The sequence below is a fragment of the Hypomesus nipponensis genome, chromosome 7, assembly GCF_054491055.1.
Source record: "Hypomesus nipponensis isolate SF chromosome 7, ASM5449105v1, whole genome shotgun sequence".
Classification (NCBI taxonomy): domain Eukaryota; kingdom Metazoa; phylum Chordata; class Actinopteri; order Osmeriformes; family Osmeridae; genus Hypomesus; species Hypomesus nipponensis.
In genome coordinates, this window is record NC_140367.1 from 2,647,584 (window position 1) to 2,667,623 (window position 20,040).

The 20,040-nt window shown below is 54.0% G+C and overlaps 1 protein-coding gene across 1 annotated transcript in view; it reads left to right on the forward strand.

Moving 5' to 3' along the window:
* Positions 1-20,040, forward strand: part of plxna4 (plexin A4) — a 221,216-nt gene that overhangs the window by 195,724 nt on the left and 5,452 nt on the right. Inside the window, exons 27-30 of the mRNA XM_084700986.1 lie at positions 3,272-3,371; positions 5,804-5,994; positions 9,302-9,471; positions 14,130-14,342. Of these exons, the coding sequence (XP_084557112.1) occupies positions 3,272-3,371; positions 5,804-5,994; positions 9,302-9,471; positions 14,130-14,342 (674 nt within the window). The remainder of the gene's footprint in view (positions 1-3,271; positions 3,372-5,803; positions 5,995-9,301; positions 9,472-14,129; positions 14,343-20,040) is intronic.

Here is a 20,040-nt window from a genome sequence, read left to right on the forward strand (position 1 = left end):
TGTTTTAGATCTGAAAATAAGGATCTGGGTAGAACAGACCAAAAGCAGATGGACTTTGAGATATTGTCAAGACGCACAATGAAACGAGTAGATTATCTTCAGCGCGGCAGCATCCTTTCGTGTCGAAGCCCTCTTAATAGTATTAATGCGTTTGATTTCAACCTTTCCGTGAAGTATCTCAAACCGCTCTATCAGGGAGCACTAGCTATCCGTAGCGTTGCCATAGTTACGCCAGGGTACACAAAGGAAAAAAATGGCGGTGTTGGAAAATTGTCAACCGTTCAGAATCTTTCAGAAACTCCAATAATTACAGATTTCTGTCTTGGCAATTACATGTGTTAGGAGAAACCATCAATAGAGGCTATCACCTTTATATTCATGATTTCCTCTGCTCTCTCCAGGGGGGATGTTAGTATGTGATTTTTCAGTGACCCCCCCCAAGCCTCCGTAATGGACTCCTGTCAGAAGACTTCCTGGTCATTTAGAAGACGCAGGGTTTGATTGACAGGACCCCCCACCAGTCAGCAGCAGGGAGAGGCAGAGATAAGGGCAGGAGAGAGAGCAGCCAGGGCCAGGGTCAGAGATGGGGGTAATCCCTGTGTCTGAGGAGAGGAGATACCATCTGAGGACTGTCTCACACTATCAACCAACGCTCAAAAGAGAGACGGACATTCAGAGCGTCGTCAAACGCTCCTCAACGGGGTCACGCACAAATTCAGAAAGTTGACGTACATCAATAAGGGGAGAAAACGTTTACATTCGGATGCACACACACACACAGGTACAGCCCTCCATGTCCTGGGGGGTGAAAATCCAATATGGCTGCCAGACTCCTGGTCAGAGGAGCGCTGGTCCTCCAGACTGCTGGTCAGAGGAGCCCTGGTCCTCCGGAGCCCTGGTCCTCCAGACTGCTGGTCAGAGGAGCCCTGGTCCTCCAGACTGCTGGTCAGAGGACTGGTACTGGTCCTCCAGACTGCTGGTCAGAGGACTGGTGCTGGTCCTCCAGACTGCTGGAAAGAGGACTGGTGCTGGTCCTCCAGACTGCTGGAAAGAGGACTGGTGCTGGTCCTCCAGACTGCTGGAAAGAGGACTGGTGCTGGTCCTCCAGACTGCTGGAAAGAGGACTGGTGCTGGTCCTCCAGACTCCTGGTCAGAGGAGCGCTGGTCCTCCAGACTGCTGGAAAGAGGACTGGTGCTGGTCCTCCAGAGTGCTGGAAAGAGGACTGGTGCTGGTCCTCCAGACTGCTGGAAAGAGGACTGGTGCTGGTCCTCCAGACTGCTGGAAAGAGGACTGGTGCTGGTCCTCCAGACAGAAGGACTGATGGAGCCGCCCACACTGCTCATTAGAGGAAACAGGAAATGGTTTGAGTGGACTAAGCAGTCCGGCTGCCATCCCAAATAGTGTTTTCCCTCTTTTGGAAAGAGAGAGGGGGTGGGGGGGGCTGGTCCTGCCGCTGTCTACATTAAAGGTCACAGGCGGGTAGCGTGGGCAGAGGCACGATGGATTAGGTGCTGATTGGAATCGGAGATGAGATAATGAACACAGAAGTTAATTCTTTTTTTTTTTCTTTTTCAGCCGTGTGTGGGAGTGAAGGAAGGAAGGGGAGGGAGGGAGGGAGGGCACCTTATCCTTGACACACACATGCCAAAAACGACATCAATAAATGGTTCCTCCAAGCTTGTTAGCGAGTCAGGGTGAGGACGGGAGAGGTGGGGGGGCTGGGGGGGGGGCTGGGGGGGGTGGGCTGCAGTCGTCCGCCTCGTTGTCAGGGAGGCCTGCTGTGGAATTAAAACTCAATATATCCTCATTAGATTACACGTTAGTTATAATCCTGGTCATGGTGAAGGGTTAATCCCAGACTGCAGGCTGGTGACGGCTCACCAGCACAGCTCCATTGATGCGCTCCGTTGACTAACGTCAAGTTCCCTCGGCCGTGTTTGTCCTTCTGATGTCCTCCACATCCCCCCCCACGCCTGTCTCGTCGTGACGCTCTCCAGACACAGACCTTGCGCTCTCAATAGAGTCAGCCCTGATTCTGTCATCTTCATTCGTTTTTTATCACAGCAGCCCCGATGGACACATTGATTCCGATTCTGTCAGAGGAAGAAGGGGTTGAAAAATACAAGTTTGATTTCCTGTTTGGAAACATGAGCGTCGTAGCTTCGAGCACAGCTCTGATATTCTGCTCGTCTGCTCCTTCCATCCCAGCATTCCTCCTCTCTCCTCCTCTGTCCTCCTCCTCTCTCCCTCTCAGAGACCACTCCAGTCCAGCTCTCTCTCCCCTCGCCCGGACACCCTCTCTCCTCTCTTCCTTAATCCTCTCTTCCCAATGTGATTTCCCCCGAACACACACACACACTCTCCCTCCTTCCTCATTTCATTATGCCGGTAGACAACAAGCAGGATTAGTGATGAGGGACGCAGGAACCACTGGGTACCAGTCTTCAGGGCCTTCTGGCTCCTCTTCTGATATCAACACATTATGCACAAGGAGCAGGGCAGGAAAAGATGGGGAAATAATGTCATAATCAAATGAAGCCCCCCTCCTCTCTCTCTCTCACACACACACACACACACACACCAGGACCCTCCTCATCCCTTTTCCCCATCCAGCCCTCCCACTCTATCGTAAAGATCACTTCAATTAACCCTGTCTCAGCCAGAGGGGATGTGGGTGGGCTTATGCAGACTAGGGGAGGGGCGAGGGGTTATGGTGTGCAGAGAGGGGAGGAGGGAGGGAGGGAGTGATGGGTGGTGGGGGAGGGGTCAAAGCACCATCCCAGTTGTTGTAATTGATTCCGTTCCTTGTTGATTGGGGGTTTGGGCTCTCTCTCTCTCCCCCCCCTCCCTCCCTCCCTCGTTCTCTCTCTCTCTCCCCCCTCTCTCTCCCTCTCCCCCTCCCTCCCTGAGTAATGGTATTATTGAAAAGGGAGCCTGGGATGTCCCAGCCCAAGGCTGGCCTAACATTAACACACACTTACACACACACCCTGTCACTCAACGTGTGTGTGTGTGGGGGGGGGGGGGCTGAACTGCAAGCTAATTAAACCTCCTCCCCCCCTTAGCCTCCACACTGTAATGGATGATGTGAAACATGCATGCTGCTGCTTCTCGTGCCGGCGTCATGATCCATGTCTCGTATTACTGTCCCAGCTCTCAGGAGAGCTGCTATTCACAAGGCCTGGAGTCGAACGAGAACAGACGCTGCTGTTGGTTGTTGTTCGGGTGCTGAAGCTAATGGGAGTGTGCTGTGTTTTGTCTGGTGTGCAGGTGCCTGAGAACTCTGTGGTGGCCCTGGTCCCCAAGCAGGTGACAGCCTACAATTCTGTCAACAACTCTACTGTGTCCAGAACCTCCGCCAGCAAATACGGTATGACTCACACACACTCACGCATGCACACACACACTCACACACACGCTCACACACACTCAGGTAGACACAAAGTGAATTCCCTGTCGCACTCTCTCCTGCGCCAGGTTTTTAATTATGTTTACAGCCATTGCAAAAACACTGTCTAAACTCCCTGTCAGTGTCCCCCTCCAGACACATGCAGGGGACACTAGCCATCCCTCAAACATGGCTCCTCCTCTGACACTACCACAACGACGATTAGCGAGACCGCACCCAGCATTTAGCTAGCATTAGCCAAGGTATCACCCTTAGTAACAGGTAGGAACTAGGCCCCGAGTCGTGCTAAACTGAACCAAACCGACAGGGCGACAAGATTAGAGGAGGGAGGGAGGGAGGGAGGGAGGGAGGGAGGGAGGGAGGGAGGGAGGGAGGGAGGGAGGGAGGGAGGGAGGGAGGGAGGGAGGGAGGGAGGGAGGGAGGGAGGGAGGGAGGGAGGGAGGGAGGGAGGGAGGGAGGGAGGGAGGGAGGGAGGGAGGGAGAAGACATTGCACTCCACTCGTCTCACCAGGATTCCAGACAACCCCCCCCCCCATCTGTCACATCTCTGTCCTTGTTCTGAACCTGTGAAAAGCCATCCAATCCAAACCCTGATCAAAGGCGTCCAGTGCGCCCGCCACAAACACTTGAGACACATCAAAAACGCCAGCTAGCTCTATTAGCATTGCTTCATCTCCATACCATCTCACCTCACTCTCTGCCTCCCCAATCAGAACACAGCAGCAGAGAAGGGTGTGAAAGAAAGAGAGGGAGGGAGGGAGAGGGAGATGGAAGGAGACAGAATGCCACACATCTCTTCACTTTCTTTGGGAATTGACTTCAAAAGAGAGAGAAGCACTTGAGCACGGGCCAGTAGAGACAGAAAAGAGAGACTTTGAACTCCCCGGAACACAATGGACCCTGGCTGGACTGACGACACCCCAAACCTGCTGCTGCTGTTGGGAAGGAGAGGGGGGAGGGGAGCAGGGGAGAGGGAAGGGTGGGAGAATATGTATGACACAATCAAGGCGGGATGGAGATCAGAAGGAGAAAGGAAAGATGCAGAGGAAGGTAAAGAGAGGCACAGTGAAGCGTGGCCTTAGAGGATGGTGATGGGGGGGAGAAAGAAGAAACCCCTGTAAGGACTATGTAGAGAGAAGGCCAGTGCTGGATGACTAGTTAAAGGGGAGAAAGGGTGGAACTGAGGATGACTGATGGAGAAAGGGGGTTTTACAAACCTTCTTTCTCAATCAAGCAGTGTCTGGCAAGTAGTGTTTCAGAGAAGATGCTATGTGTGTAGAAAGCTCTGGTTCACGTTGCAGAATGTCAGCCTCTATTACCTGAGAGCAGGTCAGCACTTCCTGCATCACACAGACACACCCACACACACACACTCACGCTTCAATTGCAGACTATTAAGTTCAAGGAGTCGTTGTTCACACACGCCCTTCATACCTACATGCTCTTCCTGTGGCTCTCGTACTCCGTCACTCCTCCGATTCATCCCTCGTTCATCCTTCTCTTTTCTCTGGGCAGGCTGATGTCTGCAGCATCAGCCCTGGTGCAGACACCCTCCTCTCTGTCTCTCTCTGTCTGTCTCTTGTTTCTCTCTCTGTCTGTCTGTCTGTCTGTCTCTCTCTTTGTCTCTTGTTTCTCTGTCTGTCTGTCTCTCTCTTTGTCTCTTGTTTCTCTGTCTGTCTGTCTCTCTCTTTGTCTCTTGTTTCTCTGTCTGTCTGTCTGTCTGTCTCTCTCTTTGTCTCTTGTTTCTCTATCTGTCTCTCTCTTTGTCTCTTGTTTCTCTCTCTGTCTGTCTGTCTCTCTCTTTGTCTCTTGTTTCTCTCTCTGTCTCTCTCTCTCTCTTTGTCTCTTGTTTCTCTCTCTGGCTGTCTTTCTCTCTTTGTCTCTTTGTCTGTCTCTCTCTTTGTCTCTTGTCTTTCTCTTTCAGGGGTGGTCCATGCATATTTCATCTGTTCAACACCTGTTCGATTTTGTGTCCACCACCACCGCATTGTTCCCCGAAGAAGCAATTAAATATTCACCAGACTCGCTGTGTGAAAGTTTCATGTCCAATCTCAAGGCTCAGTAAAAGCCCAAACCTTGCTGGTACTGGGAGCACTGTTGTGTTCAGAGAGCAGCTCTCTGCCTTCAGGGGCTGGCGCCCTGCAAAAACTGTCCATCTAACAGAGTCATCGTCTTGTTTTCACATGTAAAGGCTAGTTGGGCTTGTTTCTAGTATAAATGGTTTGTCTAGCGAACTACATTTAAGTAAACAAAATGTAAAAGGTTCCAACTTCACAGCCAGCCACATGTTGTTGTTTTGAAAGCATTAGCGAGCTCGTTGTGAGTGATGTTGTTGTGGCTGTGCTGTGGTGTGCTGTGGCAATGACTGTGTCTCCCTTGCTGCGTCTGAACAGAGAACATGATCAAGTACACAGGGAGCCCGGACAGCCTGCGCTCTCGCACGCCCATGATCACCCCCGACCTGGAGAGCGGGGTGAAGGTGTGGCACCTGGTGAAGAACCATGAACACGGCGACCAGAAGGAGGGAGACCGCGGCAGCAAGATGGTGTCTGAGATCTACCTGACCCGCCTGTTAGCCACCAAGGTAAGGAGCTTGGGTCACCTCAGGGTCACCTCAGGGTCACCTCAGGGTCACCACAGGGTCACCACAGGGTCACCACAGGGTCACTTGCAAGCCTGAAGCTTTGTCACGCACATAAAAGTCATGACTCGACTCTCTATCCTCTTTCTCTCTGTCTTCATTCACTGGTTCGTTCCACATGACAGAATAAAGTCATTTCAAAACTATTCTTTAAACCCCTGTAGGCTTTGAGGGCAAAGTGAAAATATGCAAATGTCTGTATTTTCTCTTTGATTCCTGTTGGTGTTGACACTGCAGCACGTCTAATGACGGAGGGGGGGTGAGCCCAGTGCCTCTTACAGAGGTGCTCCACACAGAGATATCATCTGGGGGGAAATAAAATGGCAGAAAATGAGTCTTTGAGCGAAACCCGGCAGCGACGGCCGCTCACAAAGAAAGAAATCAAAAAAGAAAAAACTGGTTAATTTGGTTTTGGAGTGAATCGTGACTTTGATCCCACCTCCAAAATCAAATGATCAATCCCACTCCTAATGACCTGCTGCCCTTTCCTCTGTTACAACAGAAGTGCTGCTTTTACCCCAAACACTGCAAATACACGGAATACAGCAAGAGGAGGAGAGGGAGGGAGGGAGGGGGCGAAGGATCTTGAAGTGTGGGGTTGTAATTTGTGATTAGTGAACATTTCACGCTCTAGGTTTGATCGGCGGTCTCTCTTTGTTTAGCGGTTCAGACGGGAAACACATCGCCTGTTTCTGTTTCTGTGGTTCTATAATTGGAACACTAAGTGGCAGGATTCACACACACACACACACACACACACAGAGGCTTGTTGGCAGGGCTGGCGAAGGAGGAGACAGAGAAAAGAAAAGAGCGAGAGAGGGAGAGTGTCATCTGTCATTTCTCCGGGTTCTCGTGTTGGAAGCCAGCCTCCACTGTGGAGCTGTGTAATGAGCATGGCAGGCCTGTGTAGGGAACCACAGGTAGAACCACACAGCAGTCCACACTTAGACTCACAACACTGCTGTTGAATCTACACCGGCGTAGCGCCATCAATCCCTCTGTCTCCACATCTCTCAGCCTCTGACACCGTCAAGTAGCAGTCAACATCCACACACACAACACTTGCAGATGCCGTTTAAACACACACACACACACACACACACAAACTGGCTTGCACTCTCAGAAAATGCTCTATTTCCCAGTGATTACCCGGGCCAGGAATGCAGACGGTGTGTCATATTTTCAGATGGATTGTTTTTGTGAAATAACCAGTTTATCTTGGGGGACCATCTCTCTTGGTGAAAAATGATTGGGCCGACAGCACTGTAATTGACTGCGTTTGGCTTTCACCTCGCCAATAAATACCCCAGGTCGACCGAGAGCTGACGTCTACCATATTAGCTCCATCAGTGTCACTGAGAGAGGAGAGAGGGGGGGGAGGGAAGAGGGGGGGGGAGGGAAGAGGGGGGGGGAGGGAAGAGGGGGGGGAGGGAAGAGGGGGGGGGGGGAAGAGGGGGGGGAGGGAAGAGAGGGGGGGGGAGGGAAGGGGGGGGGGAGGGAAGAGAGGGGGGGGGAGGGAGAGGGGGGGGGAGGGAAGAGAGGGGGGGAGGGAAGAGGGGGGGGCTACAGAGAGAGAGATGAGTGGGAGAAGAGAAGGAAAGCAGGAAATCAAAGCAGAGGGCTTGATTGCACTCTTGTCCTTCCATCTTCTCTCCATCTCCCCCCTCCTCTCATCCTCTCTTCCTCTCCCAGTCTCCGGCTTTCCTTCCTGGGTTTCCTCTCCTTGACTAAGTGATGAGGTTGTGATAGCTAGCTGTGTGTTTATCTGTATTCCACAGGGTCTGGTCAGGTGCATCTGATGCTAGAGCACTAAAGCACTAGAGCTGTTGCTGTCCAGCCGGACCACAGGAACATGAGGATGACGACATCACCATGTGACACCTGGCATTGGCTTAGTGTCATGTAGACTAGTATATCCAGGACAGCTTCACACAGTGTGAACACACACACACACACACACACACACGCACACATTCTTACACACATTACCTCCAGCCCCTGTTTGCTTCTTGTCGCCAGGACGACAGGGGTTTTTGATACAGAAATATGTTTTCATCTTCATAGCCAAACGCTTAGCTGTCAGGGATGTGGGACACAGTATTATAGCTGTGATTGTCAGCTAACAGGATCCTGCTCCTCCTCCTCCTCTCCTCTCATCCTCTCTGCCTCTGTCACTGTACCAAACCCAAACAACAACAACAAATCTTTTTTTTTTTTGCTGAGCTTGTGCACACCTCATCCAACACAGCCAGTGGCTCTCTAGACAGCTGTCTTGTCTTTGCTCTCCTCCTCCCTCTCTCTTTCTCTCTCCCACTCTCTTTCTCTCTCTTTCTCTCTCCCTCCCTCTCTCCCTCTCTCTCTCTCCCTCTCTCTTTCTCTCTCCCTCTCTCTTTCTCTGTCCCTCTCTCTCCCTCCCTCTCTTTCTCTCTCCCTCCCTCTCTTTCTCTCTCTTTCTCTCTCCCACTCTCTTTCTCTCTCGCTCTCCCTCTCTCTCTCCCTCTCTCTCTCTTCATCTGTGCTCTTTCTATCAGCATGTTTGTTACAAGTGGATTACCCCCCCCTCCTCCCTATCTCTTCTCTCTTTCTCTTTCCCTCTCTTTTTCACTCCTCCTTTAAGTCAACAACATTAAATCAAATGAGGGTCACTGTGTTGCAGTGGGCAATTAATCCGTTTGCTACAAAGAGGCTTAGGAGATGTCCCTCCTGTTCTCAGATATTATTAGAAGTGAACTGTGAAATAACAATTTCCCATCAGAGGCCCCTGACTGAGAGATAGGGAGGCTGGGGGGAGGGTGCAGAGCCAGGGAGGAGGAGAGAGAGGCTGGGGGGAGGGTGCAGAGCCTCGGAGGAGGAGAGAGAGGCTGGGGGGAGGGTGCAGCGCCAGGGAGGAGGAGAGAGAGGCTGGGAGGAGGGTGCAGCGCCAGGGAGGAGGAGAGAGAGGCTGGGAGGAGGGTGCAGCGCCAGGGAGGAGTAGAGAGAGAGGCTACAGGAGAGGACACATTATCTGGGAGGCTGCTAGGATGTTGGGAATGCAGATTTCAGCCAGCCAGTGTTCTTCCACTGGGCATCTCAGAAGGGTTGAGTGTGTTGAGATCTGGTTAGTTATCTGGGATACATTTCCCAGTGTATGCTTGTGTTGTCACTCGCCCATTTACACTTTGTCTCCTTCCTCTCTCTCTTTCCCTCCCCTCTCCCTCTCCTTTCTCTCTATTTTGCGTCCTCTCTCTCTCCCTCGCCCTCTCCTCTATAGGGCACGTTGCAGAAGTTTGTGGACGACCTGTTTGAGACCATCTTCAGCACGGCCCACCGGGGCAGCGCCCTCCCGCTCGCCATCAAGTACATGTTCGACTTCCTGGATGAGCAGGCGGACAAACACAGCATCCACGACCCTCACGTGAGGCACACCTGGAAGAGCAACTGGTGAGAGTTGCTGCCCTCCACCTGCCTCCATCTGTACACCACAGAGGGGAGGGGGGAGACATAGTCATTAAAAGCCACTATTAGCTGCCAGATCTGATATTGCCACGTTTACTGGTGCCAAGGCGCCCCGTCGCCACGGAAATCGCCGTGGCGATGAACGGGGAGAGGGTTAGAGGAAGGAGGGGAGGAGAGGGGGCAAGGTGAAGGAAGTGGGGACTAAATTAATATCGTTGGGTTAATTAAGATGGTGTGCCCCCCCCCCCCTTCCCTGGAAAGCTGTGGGGGTTAACTAGGCAGGAGCGGATCAGGAGGGGGAGAGAAGGGGGAGATTAAAAGAGGGGGGGAAGGGCACTCGGTGGGAGTTAAACGCACACTAATATCTCATTAGCCTCCCAGCCTTCGCCAAGCTCCCACCATGCATCACTCCGTCCAGGCCCAATGGGCTGTGGGGGCTGCGGTCCTGAAATTGATGTCTGGCTGGGGAATGGGAGGGAAGGAGGGAGGGAGGGAGGGAGGGAGGGAGGGAGGGAGGGAGGGAGGGAGGGAGGGAGGGAGGGAGGGAGGGAGGGAGGGAGGGAGGGAGGGAGGGAGGGAGGGAGGGAGGGAGGGAGGGAGGGGTAAGAATATTTACTTTGTGTGTAGTTCTGAGGCTGATCCCGTTTTCGCCGGCGTTATTGCGCCCGTTTGCGAGAGCTTGTTAAGTGTTTCAGAAGAGCTCAGTGGGTCACTCCTACATTAGACTTTAATGGAATTGCTTGCAAGAGGGGGACGTTAAAAAGCAATTTATCACAACACACACACTCACATCAGCCAGTCAACCGCTTAGTACTGGAGCTACTATGCCTATGAGGTCCACTCTGCACGGGACTGTGTGTGTGTGTGTGTGTGGCGCTATCACCCCCCCGTGGTTTTAGAACAAGACAATCCCACAACACGGGCTCCAGCCCCTGGCCTGTGACGGGTGCAGCGTGACCCCCCCTCCTCCCATCATGTCACGTCCTGGTCAGGCCTCCCAGTCCTCATCCACGGCCCCTTCTCCGGGCCAGATTCAATCTGAGCAGGAGCTGGTCTCCGGGAGATTGACGTCCGGTAATCCACGATAACCTGAGATCCAGGGCTGAGAACACACAGCTGGGAAGATTATCTAGGAACCAATCATCAACGTCATGGAAAGGTTCTCTAAGAACCCGTCATGGAAAGGTTCTCTAAGAACCAGTCATGGAAAGGTTCTCTAAGAACCCGTCATGGAAAGGTTCTCTAAGAACCAGTCATGGAAAGGTTCTCTAAGAACCCGTCATGGAAAGGTTCTCTAAGAACCCGTCATGGAAAGGTTCTCTAAGAACCCGTCAGGTTCCATCCCTGAGGGTGCGTCGTCAGGTCTCCGCAGGGTAGGATGGTGGTGTGGTGTTCTCCTGTCCAGGAGGGTCATCCAGGGCCCTGCGGCACGGTCAGGTGACCAGGACGTGTGTGGCTCTACGCGCTGCAAGGCCGGCCAGAACACGTGTCTCCCCTGTTGTCACTCTGTTGTTGCTCAGTGGAGGGCCAGTCCTGGGTCATGTGACCCCTCGCGGCGAACAGGACAGCATCCCTCTGCTCATGCCCTTCACTTCCCCTCTACAGCGCCGTGTGTGGTGGGGGTCCCATCTGCACCATGTGTGCCTGCATTGTGTGTGTGTGTGTGTCGTGTGTGTGTCGTGTGTGGGTGTTGTATGGGGAGCTGTGTCTGTCACAGACTCCTACAGCATCTCCAGATGGTATCTTTTGGATTAGCCGCCGTTTGTTGACTTCTTCCTCTCATCCTCTTTCTTCTGTCTGTGTGTGTGTCTCTGTGTGTGTGTGTTGTGTGTGTGCGCACACTTGTTTGTTTGTCCTGCTCCACCAGGCAGCATTTTAATTACCACCGTCTCAAGCAGACTGCTACACACACACACACATGCCCACACACACCACTCATCTGTGAAACTTAATCGCATAAAACCATCACTCTCCCAGTGTAGATGACACCACGCTCGCTTGGAATATTGTAGAATATTGTAGACTGGTGGGATTCGACATACAGTATTGTCTATTTTCCTACATTTAAATCTGTCTGATCACGTGTAGCACTGCAGAGCATTGTTGTCGATAGTCATTGTAGATTTTCCACAATATGTTTAAGCTTGATTTGATTAAACAGTTGTGGGTATTTATACGTAATCCCTAGAGCGAGCAGGTGGGCTTTATCTGTGTCAAGGGCACACTGATGAGCACAGGCCACAGGTGTGTGTGTGTGTGTGCTCGTGGCCCTAACGCTGAATGTCACCCTAACCCCTGGCCCTACCTCACCCTAACCCCTGGCCCTACCTCACCCTAACCCCTGGCCCTACCTCACCTTAACCCCTGGCCCTACCTCACCCTAACCCCTGGCCCTACCTCACCCTAACCCCTGGCCCTACCTCACCTTAACCCCTGGCCCTACCTCACCCTAACCCCTGGCCCTACCTCACCCTAGCCCCTGGCCCTACCTCACTCTAACCCCTGGCCCTACCTCACCCTAACCCCTGGCCCTACCTCACCCTAACCCCTGGCCCTACCTCACCCTAACCCCTGGCCCTACCTCACCCTAGCCCCTGGCCCTACCTCACTCTAACCCCTGGCCCTACCTCACCCTAACCCCTGGCCCTACCTCACCCTAACCCCTGGCCCTACCTCACCCTAACCCCTGGCCCTACCTCACCCTAGCCCCTGGCCCTACCTCACCCTAACCCCTGGCTGTATCCCTCACCCTAACCCCTGGCCCTACCTCACCCTAACCCCTGGCCCTACCTCACCCTAACCCCTGGCTGTATCCCTCACCCTAACCCCTGGCCCTACCTCACCCTAACCCCTGGCCCTACCTCACCCTAACCCCTGGCCCTACCTCACCCTAACCCCTGGCCCTACCTCACCCTAACCCCTGGCCCTACCTCACCCTAGCCCCTGGCCCTACCTCACTCTAACCCCTGGCCCTACCTCACCCTAACCCCTGGCCCTACCTCACCCTAACCCCTAGCCCTACCTCACCCTAACCCCTGGCTGTATCCCTCACCCTAACCCCTAGCTGTATCCCTCACCCTAACCCCTGGCTGTATCCCTCACCCTAGCCCCTAGCTGTATCCCTCACCCTAACCCCTGGCCCTACCTCACCCTAACCCCTGGCCCTACCTCACCCTAACCCCTGGCCCTACCTCACCCTAGCCCCTGGCCCTACCTCACTCTAACCCCTGGCCCTACCTCACCCTAACCCCTGGCCCTACCTCACCCTAACCCCTGGCCCTACCTCACCCTAACCCCTGGCTGTATCCCTCACCCTAACCCCTAGCTGTATCCCTCACCCTAACCCCTGGCTGTATCCCTCACCCTAGCCCCTAGCTGTATCCCTCACCCTAACCCCTGGCCCTACCTCACCCTAACCCCTGGCCCTACCTCACCCTACCTGTTCACACTCTTTGTCCTGGTGGATGTGGAGTAATACCCCTGGTGGCCCCTAGGTGGGCCGTGTCGTGGGCCCGCTCCCCTGTGCTTGCGTAGCGGAGACCAGCTGGACCAACCAGGCCCTGTCGCCCTGGTGTTAACATCCTTTTGATCCTTTCGCTTAATCCCCAAAAGATTCTCCTCCAGATTAATTTGAAGTCATAATGCCCCAAATCCTCTTTTGTTAGGGCTCCACAGCTGAATGACTTTCAGGGGGGGGTCGGGGAGGGGGAGGGGGAGGGGGCAGGGAGGCTGGTCTGGACAATTGCTCTGAGGGGAGGGGGTGATGAAATGATTGCATTTATAGGTTTTCCCTCTTGTCCTTTGATGTTGCGGCACGATCACGGCTGGTCGTGTCTGCTAGACTGCAGAGTCTGGCCTGGGCTGGGTTTTGCTGCATCAGCCAAGAGAGAGAGGGAGAGAGAGAGGGAGTCCAAAGCCAAACACAGTATCTCCTCAATACCACCTGAGTCCTATTGCCTGACATTCTCTCACACACATACACACACAGCATAGCATGGCCCCATTTGTTTTCAGCATAAACAAACCGGCAAATAAACAGACTTGTACATTTTTATTATTCTAGACAGGCACAAAATGAGCCGCCCGGACAAACAAGCCAATATGAACAGTGTCTGTGGGAGGCCTCTAGCAAGGAGAAACAATGAGAGCCAGACTCTGGCTGCTTTTAAGATTAGCTCCTTTATTGAATGGACTACACACATCTACACACCAACAGGATGAGGCAGGCTGAGCTCCACAAAGTGAAAGAGTCCTCGTGCCCCTTCTGGTCCTGAATATATGAGCTCTCAGGCCGTCGGCACGGTGATGAGGAGCAGGGATGCTACTGGGAGTCATCTGCTGGGCTTGGTCTGAACAAGCCTGCTTGTCTAACTCTAATATACAGTAGATTCACAAGCTAAATATACACTGGAAAGCTGGATGTCTTTCTGAGTACTGGGCAGCTCAGTCTTTATAACACGCACTCAGTCGCTCGCAAATGAAAATACAGTATTTCCCAACTTTCAATCAGGATAGGTACACGCATGATTGAGGAAGTGACTTGTTTGGATGGCGTGTAACTTCCTGGCGTGTAACTTCCTGGCGTGTAACTTTCTGGCGTGTAACTTCCTGGCGTGCTGCCTTGTGTTTCCTGTCTCCTCCAGTCTTCCTCTGAGGTTCTGGGTGAACGTGATCAAGAACCCCCAGTTTGTGTTTGACATCCACAAGAGCAGCATCACGGACGCCTGCCTGTCTGTAGTGGCCCAGACCTTCATGGACTCCTGCTCCACCTCGGAGCACCGCCTGGGGAAGGACTCACCATCCAACAAGCTGCTCTACGCCAAGGACATCCCCAGCTACAAGAGCTGGGTGGAGAGGTGAGGGCAGACGCATCTAACACACCCTCGTAGGTCTGCAGACAACCCCAGCTCACAAGGGCTACCGTGTGTGTGTGTGGGTGTGGTGGTGTGTGTACAGAGTGGTGTGTGTGTGTGTATGTGTGTGTACAGAGTGGTGTGTGTGTGTGTGTGTGTTAATGGCTGCAAAATGGAACCCTAAGGGCCACCACTAGTTAGATTAGCTATGAAACATCAGTATCTCAATAGAAGTATGACCATGCCTGTCCTGCACGCACACGCACACACACACACACACACACACTCACTCATTCTGGGGCTGGGCTCCAGTGTTGCAATGTCCAAGCCCTGTCTGTGTATACCTCACTGGCGGCCCTGTTATTATAACATTTAACCTATTTAACCAGGATAGACCCATTGAGATTAAGAATCTCTTTTTCAAGGGAGACCTGGCCAAGATAGCCAGCAGCATACATACAAATATAGTTACACAAATATAGGAGTTAGTGTCGTAGCCAGGTACATTAAAAACATTTACATTTTAAGGAATCTGTCTCTAGCTCTTTCATTTTTAATTTATAAGCATTAAGCGAGATTAATTCCTTTAGTTTCAAGACATTTTGCAACATATTCCATACCGAGAGTGCGGAGTACAGAAAAGCCCTCTTTCCAATTTTCGTACGGGCATAAGATACAGATAGCATGAGGCAGTCCTGCGAACGCAGAGTGTATTTCCCGTCACTCTTCTGCTTTATAAGGACAAACAAATAGTATGGGAGCAGACCAAGAATGGCCTTATATATAAAGGCATACCAATGACAGAGCCCACGGGTGGTGGTCCTGTGTGGAGTTGCCCTGTGTGTAGGGTGTGGGGCTGCCCTGTGTGGAGGGGTGTGGGGCTGCCCTGTGTGGAGGGTGTGGGGCTGCCCTGTGTGGAGGGTGTGGGGCTGCCCTGTGTGGAGGGTGTGGGGCTGCCCTGTGTGGAGGGTGTGGGGCTGCCCTGTGTGGAGGGTGTGGGGCTGCCCTGTGTGGAGGGTGTGGGGCTGCCCTGTGTGGAGGGTGTGGGGCTGCCCTGTGTGGAGGGTGTGGGGCTGCCCTGTGTGGAGGGTGTGGGGCTGCCCTGTGTGGAGGGTGTGGGGCTGCCCTGTGTGGAAGGTGTGGGGCTTCCCTGTGTGGAGGGTGTGGGGCTGCCCTGTGTGGAGGGTGTGGGGCTGCCCTGTGTGGAGGGTGTGGGGCTGCCCTGTGTGGAGGGGTGTGGGGCTGCCCTGTGTGGAGGGGTGTGGGGCTGCCCTGTGTGGAGGGGTGTGGGGCTGCCCTGTGTGGAGGGGTGTGGGGCTGCCCTGTGTGGAGGGTGTGGGGCTGCCCTGTGTGGAGGGGTGTGGGGCTGCCCTGTGTGGAGGGTGTGGGGCTGCCCTGTGTGGGGCTGCCCTGTGTGGAGGGTGTGGGGCTGCCCTGGGTGGAGGGGTGTGGGGCTGCCCTGGGTGGAGGGGTGTGGGGCTGCCCTGTGTGGAGGGTGTGGGGCTGCCCTGTGTGGGGCTGCCCTGTGTGGAGGGTGTGGGGCTGCCCTGGGTGGAGGGTGTGGGGCAACTAGCAGGGAGCCGGCAGAGAGAGAGAACATGCATTTTGGGAAAACAGGAAGAGTCAAGCGCAGCTCTCCAGAACCGGGCTGCGCCGTAGTGGAAGTAATTTGTTAAAAAGGTTGTTTTATTAAACGTATTTGGTAGGGAGAGAAAATGCTGAATAAAATATGTGGGGGGGGGGGGCTTGTAAAAGCAGTTAAAAATATTGATGTGTCAGCCTTTGCTGCAGCGCTGGGACAAGATAGATGGGATGCTCAAACACGTGGAACCAAATTTCAGATTTCAGACCAGGCCAGACTTCATCAGTGTGATGAATCCTCTGCGTGTGTGTGTGTAAGAGAAATACAGCCAGTACTGTGTGTGTCTATGTATATATGTGTATGTGTGTGTGTGTGTGTGTGAGAGAGATACAGCCTGTGTGTTTGTCTGCGGGGGGATTTGACATTAGCAGTAGCATTAGCATATGTTTGTCAGGTGGTATAGTGCTGTGAGAGTTTATGCAAGTGTTTCCGTGAGCGTGTGAGAGCGCGTTTTTAAATATGGATGAGGGTGTGTTTACTGTAAGTCTGGCAGGGCACAGGAGGTGTGAGGGCCTGCAAGCACAGACACTAATGCTTCCTAACGACCAGCCTATCAGCAGCTGGCACTAGGTCACATGGGGATGTTACCATGGCGTAATATTGATGTGTTCCGTTTAGCCTGGGCCTGCTGGTGGGCGGGGGGCGTGAGGTTATAGCTGAAGCTGTCTGGTGGGTTGGCGGGCTGGCCTGAGGCTGGAGAGGTAACTGTTGTGTCCGGTGGCGTTAGGAGAGGGGGGTGGGAACTGGGGCTGGCAGCCAGGGGAGTTACGGAGATGGAAAACATGCTAATCACACACACACACTCTCACACACACACACACACACGTCATCAGATCATCGGGGCAATGATTGTTTCAATTCAGCTGTGGTTTTCATGTTAGACAATGGTTAGTTAAAGTGTAGGATATATGGATGCTCGTAATTAACCGACAATACAAATATTTACCAGTTAATACTATTGGTTAAACAGTGTTGCCAATTTAGCGACAAGAGTAGGAAAGCAAGCTCTGTTATATAGTGTGATGGATACATGATGGGATTGTGAGGTCATTAGTCTCATTGCCAAGTCAGACTAAAACTGCAAACACACACACACACACACACAGTGTGAAACATGAACAGGAAGTGGCTGCGAGGCTGAGGACTGAGCGATGTGGTTGAAGTGACTCTCTCTGCCTCCAGCCTACTGTGCTGTCCCTCTCCCCAGCCTCTCTCTTCCTCCAGCCTACTGTGCTGTCCCTCTCCCCAGCCTCTCTCTCTGCCTCCAGCCTACTGTGCTGTCCCTCTCCCCAGCCTCTCTCTCTGCCTCCAGCCTACTGTGCTGTCCCTCTCCCCAGCCTCTCTCTTCCTCCAGCCTACTGTGCTGTCCCTCTCCCCAGCCTCTCTCTTCCTCCAGCCTACTGTGCTGTCCCTCTCCCCAGCCCCTCTCTCTCCCTCCAGCCTACTGTGCTGTCCCTCTCCCCAGCCCCTCTCTCTCTTCCTCCAGCCTACTGTGCTGTCCCTCTCCCCAGCCCCTCTCTCTCTTCCTCCAGCCTACTGTGCTGTCCCTCTCCCCAGCCCCTCTCTCTCCCTCCAGCCTACTGTGCTGTCCCTCTCCCCAGCCTCTCTCTTCCTCCAGCCTACTGTGCTGTCCCTCTCCCCAGCCCCTCTCTCTCCTTCCAGCCTACTGTGCTGTCCCTCTCCCCAGCCTCTCTCTTCCTCCAGCCTACTGTGCTGTCCCTCTCCCCAGCCTCTCTCTCCCTCCAGCCTACTGTGCTGTCCCTCTCCCCAGCCTCTCTCTCCCTCCAGGCTGCTGGCACACACTCGCAAATTAAACTGTCACACACACACACACACACATCCACAAGTCCTCCACACTCCTTGCCATCCGTACACACACACACACACTCACTCACACACAGACAAACCATGATACCTACCTGTCACTCCCTGTTTGGACAGCCAGGGAGAGAGGAGAGACAAGACATGTGATCGGTCTAACATACGGCTGCCAATCAAAACACAGACCATTGTTCAGCTCGTTCTGCCTTTCAGCCCTTCCCTGTCGCCTCGCTGCTGCCCGGCTAAAGAATACCTGAACAAGCTCACCATCCCAAACTGAGCAGGGGTCCTAGTCAGTTCTGGTCTACGCTACGTCTCCGTGGGAACAATCTGGCAGTGCACAGAATCTAGTCCAGACTGAAACATGGTTCCTGCTCTCAGCAGTGGTACCTGTGAAACTGTGATGTGGAGAGGGAACCCCCTGAAAGGGATGATGGTGATGGTGATTAAACTTAGGAGCTGCACCAAGCCTCCTGTACCTGACACACACACACACACACACTCACCACACTGCACACACACACATACCCATCGCACGAAGCTTTATTCATGAAATCTGTCCAGCGACTGTTGAATGTTTCAGACTTCAATCTGGAGAATATCTGTATTTTGGACCTGCTGTTTTGGCCAAACGCAGCTGTTTTCCTGAGTAACATTCTCCAACTGCCACTCCCCAGCCCTTCCCCGTGCTCTCACAGGTGTGTGTGGGGTTGGGGCTGTTTCATAGGTAGAGCCCCCCCCCCCGGTTACACACACACAATCAAACACACACCGTCACACCCCCAGACATTAACAGGGAATGTGGGGTGTCCAGGAGTGGTTTAGTGGTGCAGGAATAAAAAATGGAAATGACTGGCCTTAATTAAAGAATTGACGGGGGCACTGCAGCTGCTGTTGACAGTGACTGATTACCTCTCCTCCTCCAGCTCTCCTCCTAACACAGCTGAGAGCCTCCTGCAGGCGTGCGTGTGTGCGTGCACGTGTGTGTGCGTGCACATGTGTGTGTGTGTGGGGAGGGAGGGAGGGTTTCACACACCCTGCTAAGTGTCCTTTAGACTCTGCGGATCCATTTAGGAAGGCCAGGTGCCGGAGGAGGCTCTCCCAGAGAAAGACCTGCCCCAGGGAGGACGCTAGACCTGCCCCAGGAAGGAGGCTAGACCTGCCTCAGGGAGGAGGCTAGACCTGCCCCAGGAATGAGGCTAGACCTGCCCCAGGGAGGAGGCTAGACCTGCCCCAGGGAGGAGACTAGACCTGCCTCAGGGAGGAGACTAGACCTGCCCCAGGGAGGACGCTAGACCTGCCTCAGGGAGGAGACTAGACCTGCCCCAGAGAGGAGGCTAGACCTGCCCCAGGAATGAGGCTAGACCTGCCTCAGGGAGGAGGCTAGACCTGCCCCAGGAATGAGGCTAGACCTGCCTCAGGGAGGAGACTAGACCTGCCCCAGGGAGGAGACTAGACCTGCCCCAGGGAGGAGGCTAGACCTGCCCCAGGGAGGAGACTAGACCTGCCTCAGGGAGGAGGCTAGACCTGCCTCAGGGAGGAGGCTAGACCTGCCCCAGGGAGGAGACTAGACCTGCCCCAGGGAGGAGACTAGACCTGCCCCAGGGAGGACGCTAGACCTGCCTCAGGGAGGAGACTAGACCTGCCCCAGAGAGGAGGCTAGACCTGCCCCAGGGAGGAGACTAGACCTGCCCCAGGGAGGAGACTAGACCTGCCTCAGGGAGGAGGCTAGACCTGCCCCAGGGAGGACGCTAGACCTGCCCCAGGGAGGAGACTAGACCTGCCTCAGGGAGGAGACTAGACCTGCCTCAGGGAGGAGGCTAGACCTGCCTCAGGGAGGAGACTAGACCTGCCTCAGGGAGGAGGCTACACCTGCCCCAGGAATGAGGCTAGACCTGCCTCTGGGAGGAGACTAGACCTGCCCCAGAGAGGAGGCTAGACCTGCCCCAGGAATGAGGCTAGACCTGCCCCAGGGAGGAGGCTAGACCTGCCCCAGGGAGGAGACTAGACCTGCCTCAGGGAGGAGGCTAGACCTGCCCCAGGGAGGAGGCTAGACCTGCCCCAGGAATGAGGCTAGACCTGCCCCAGGGAGGAGACTAGACCTGCCCCAGGGAGGACGCTAGACCTGCCCCAGGGAGGAGACTAGACCTGCCTCAGGGAGGAGGCTAGACCTGCCTCAGGGAGGAGACTAGACCTGCCTCAGGGAGGAGGCTAGACCTGCCTCAGGGAGGAGGCTAG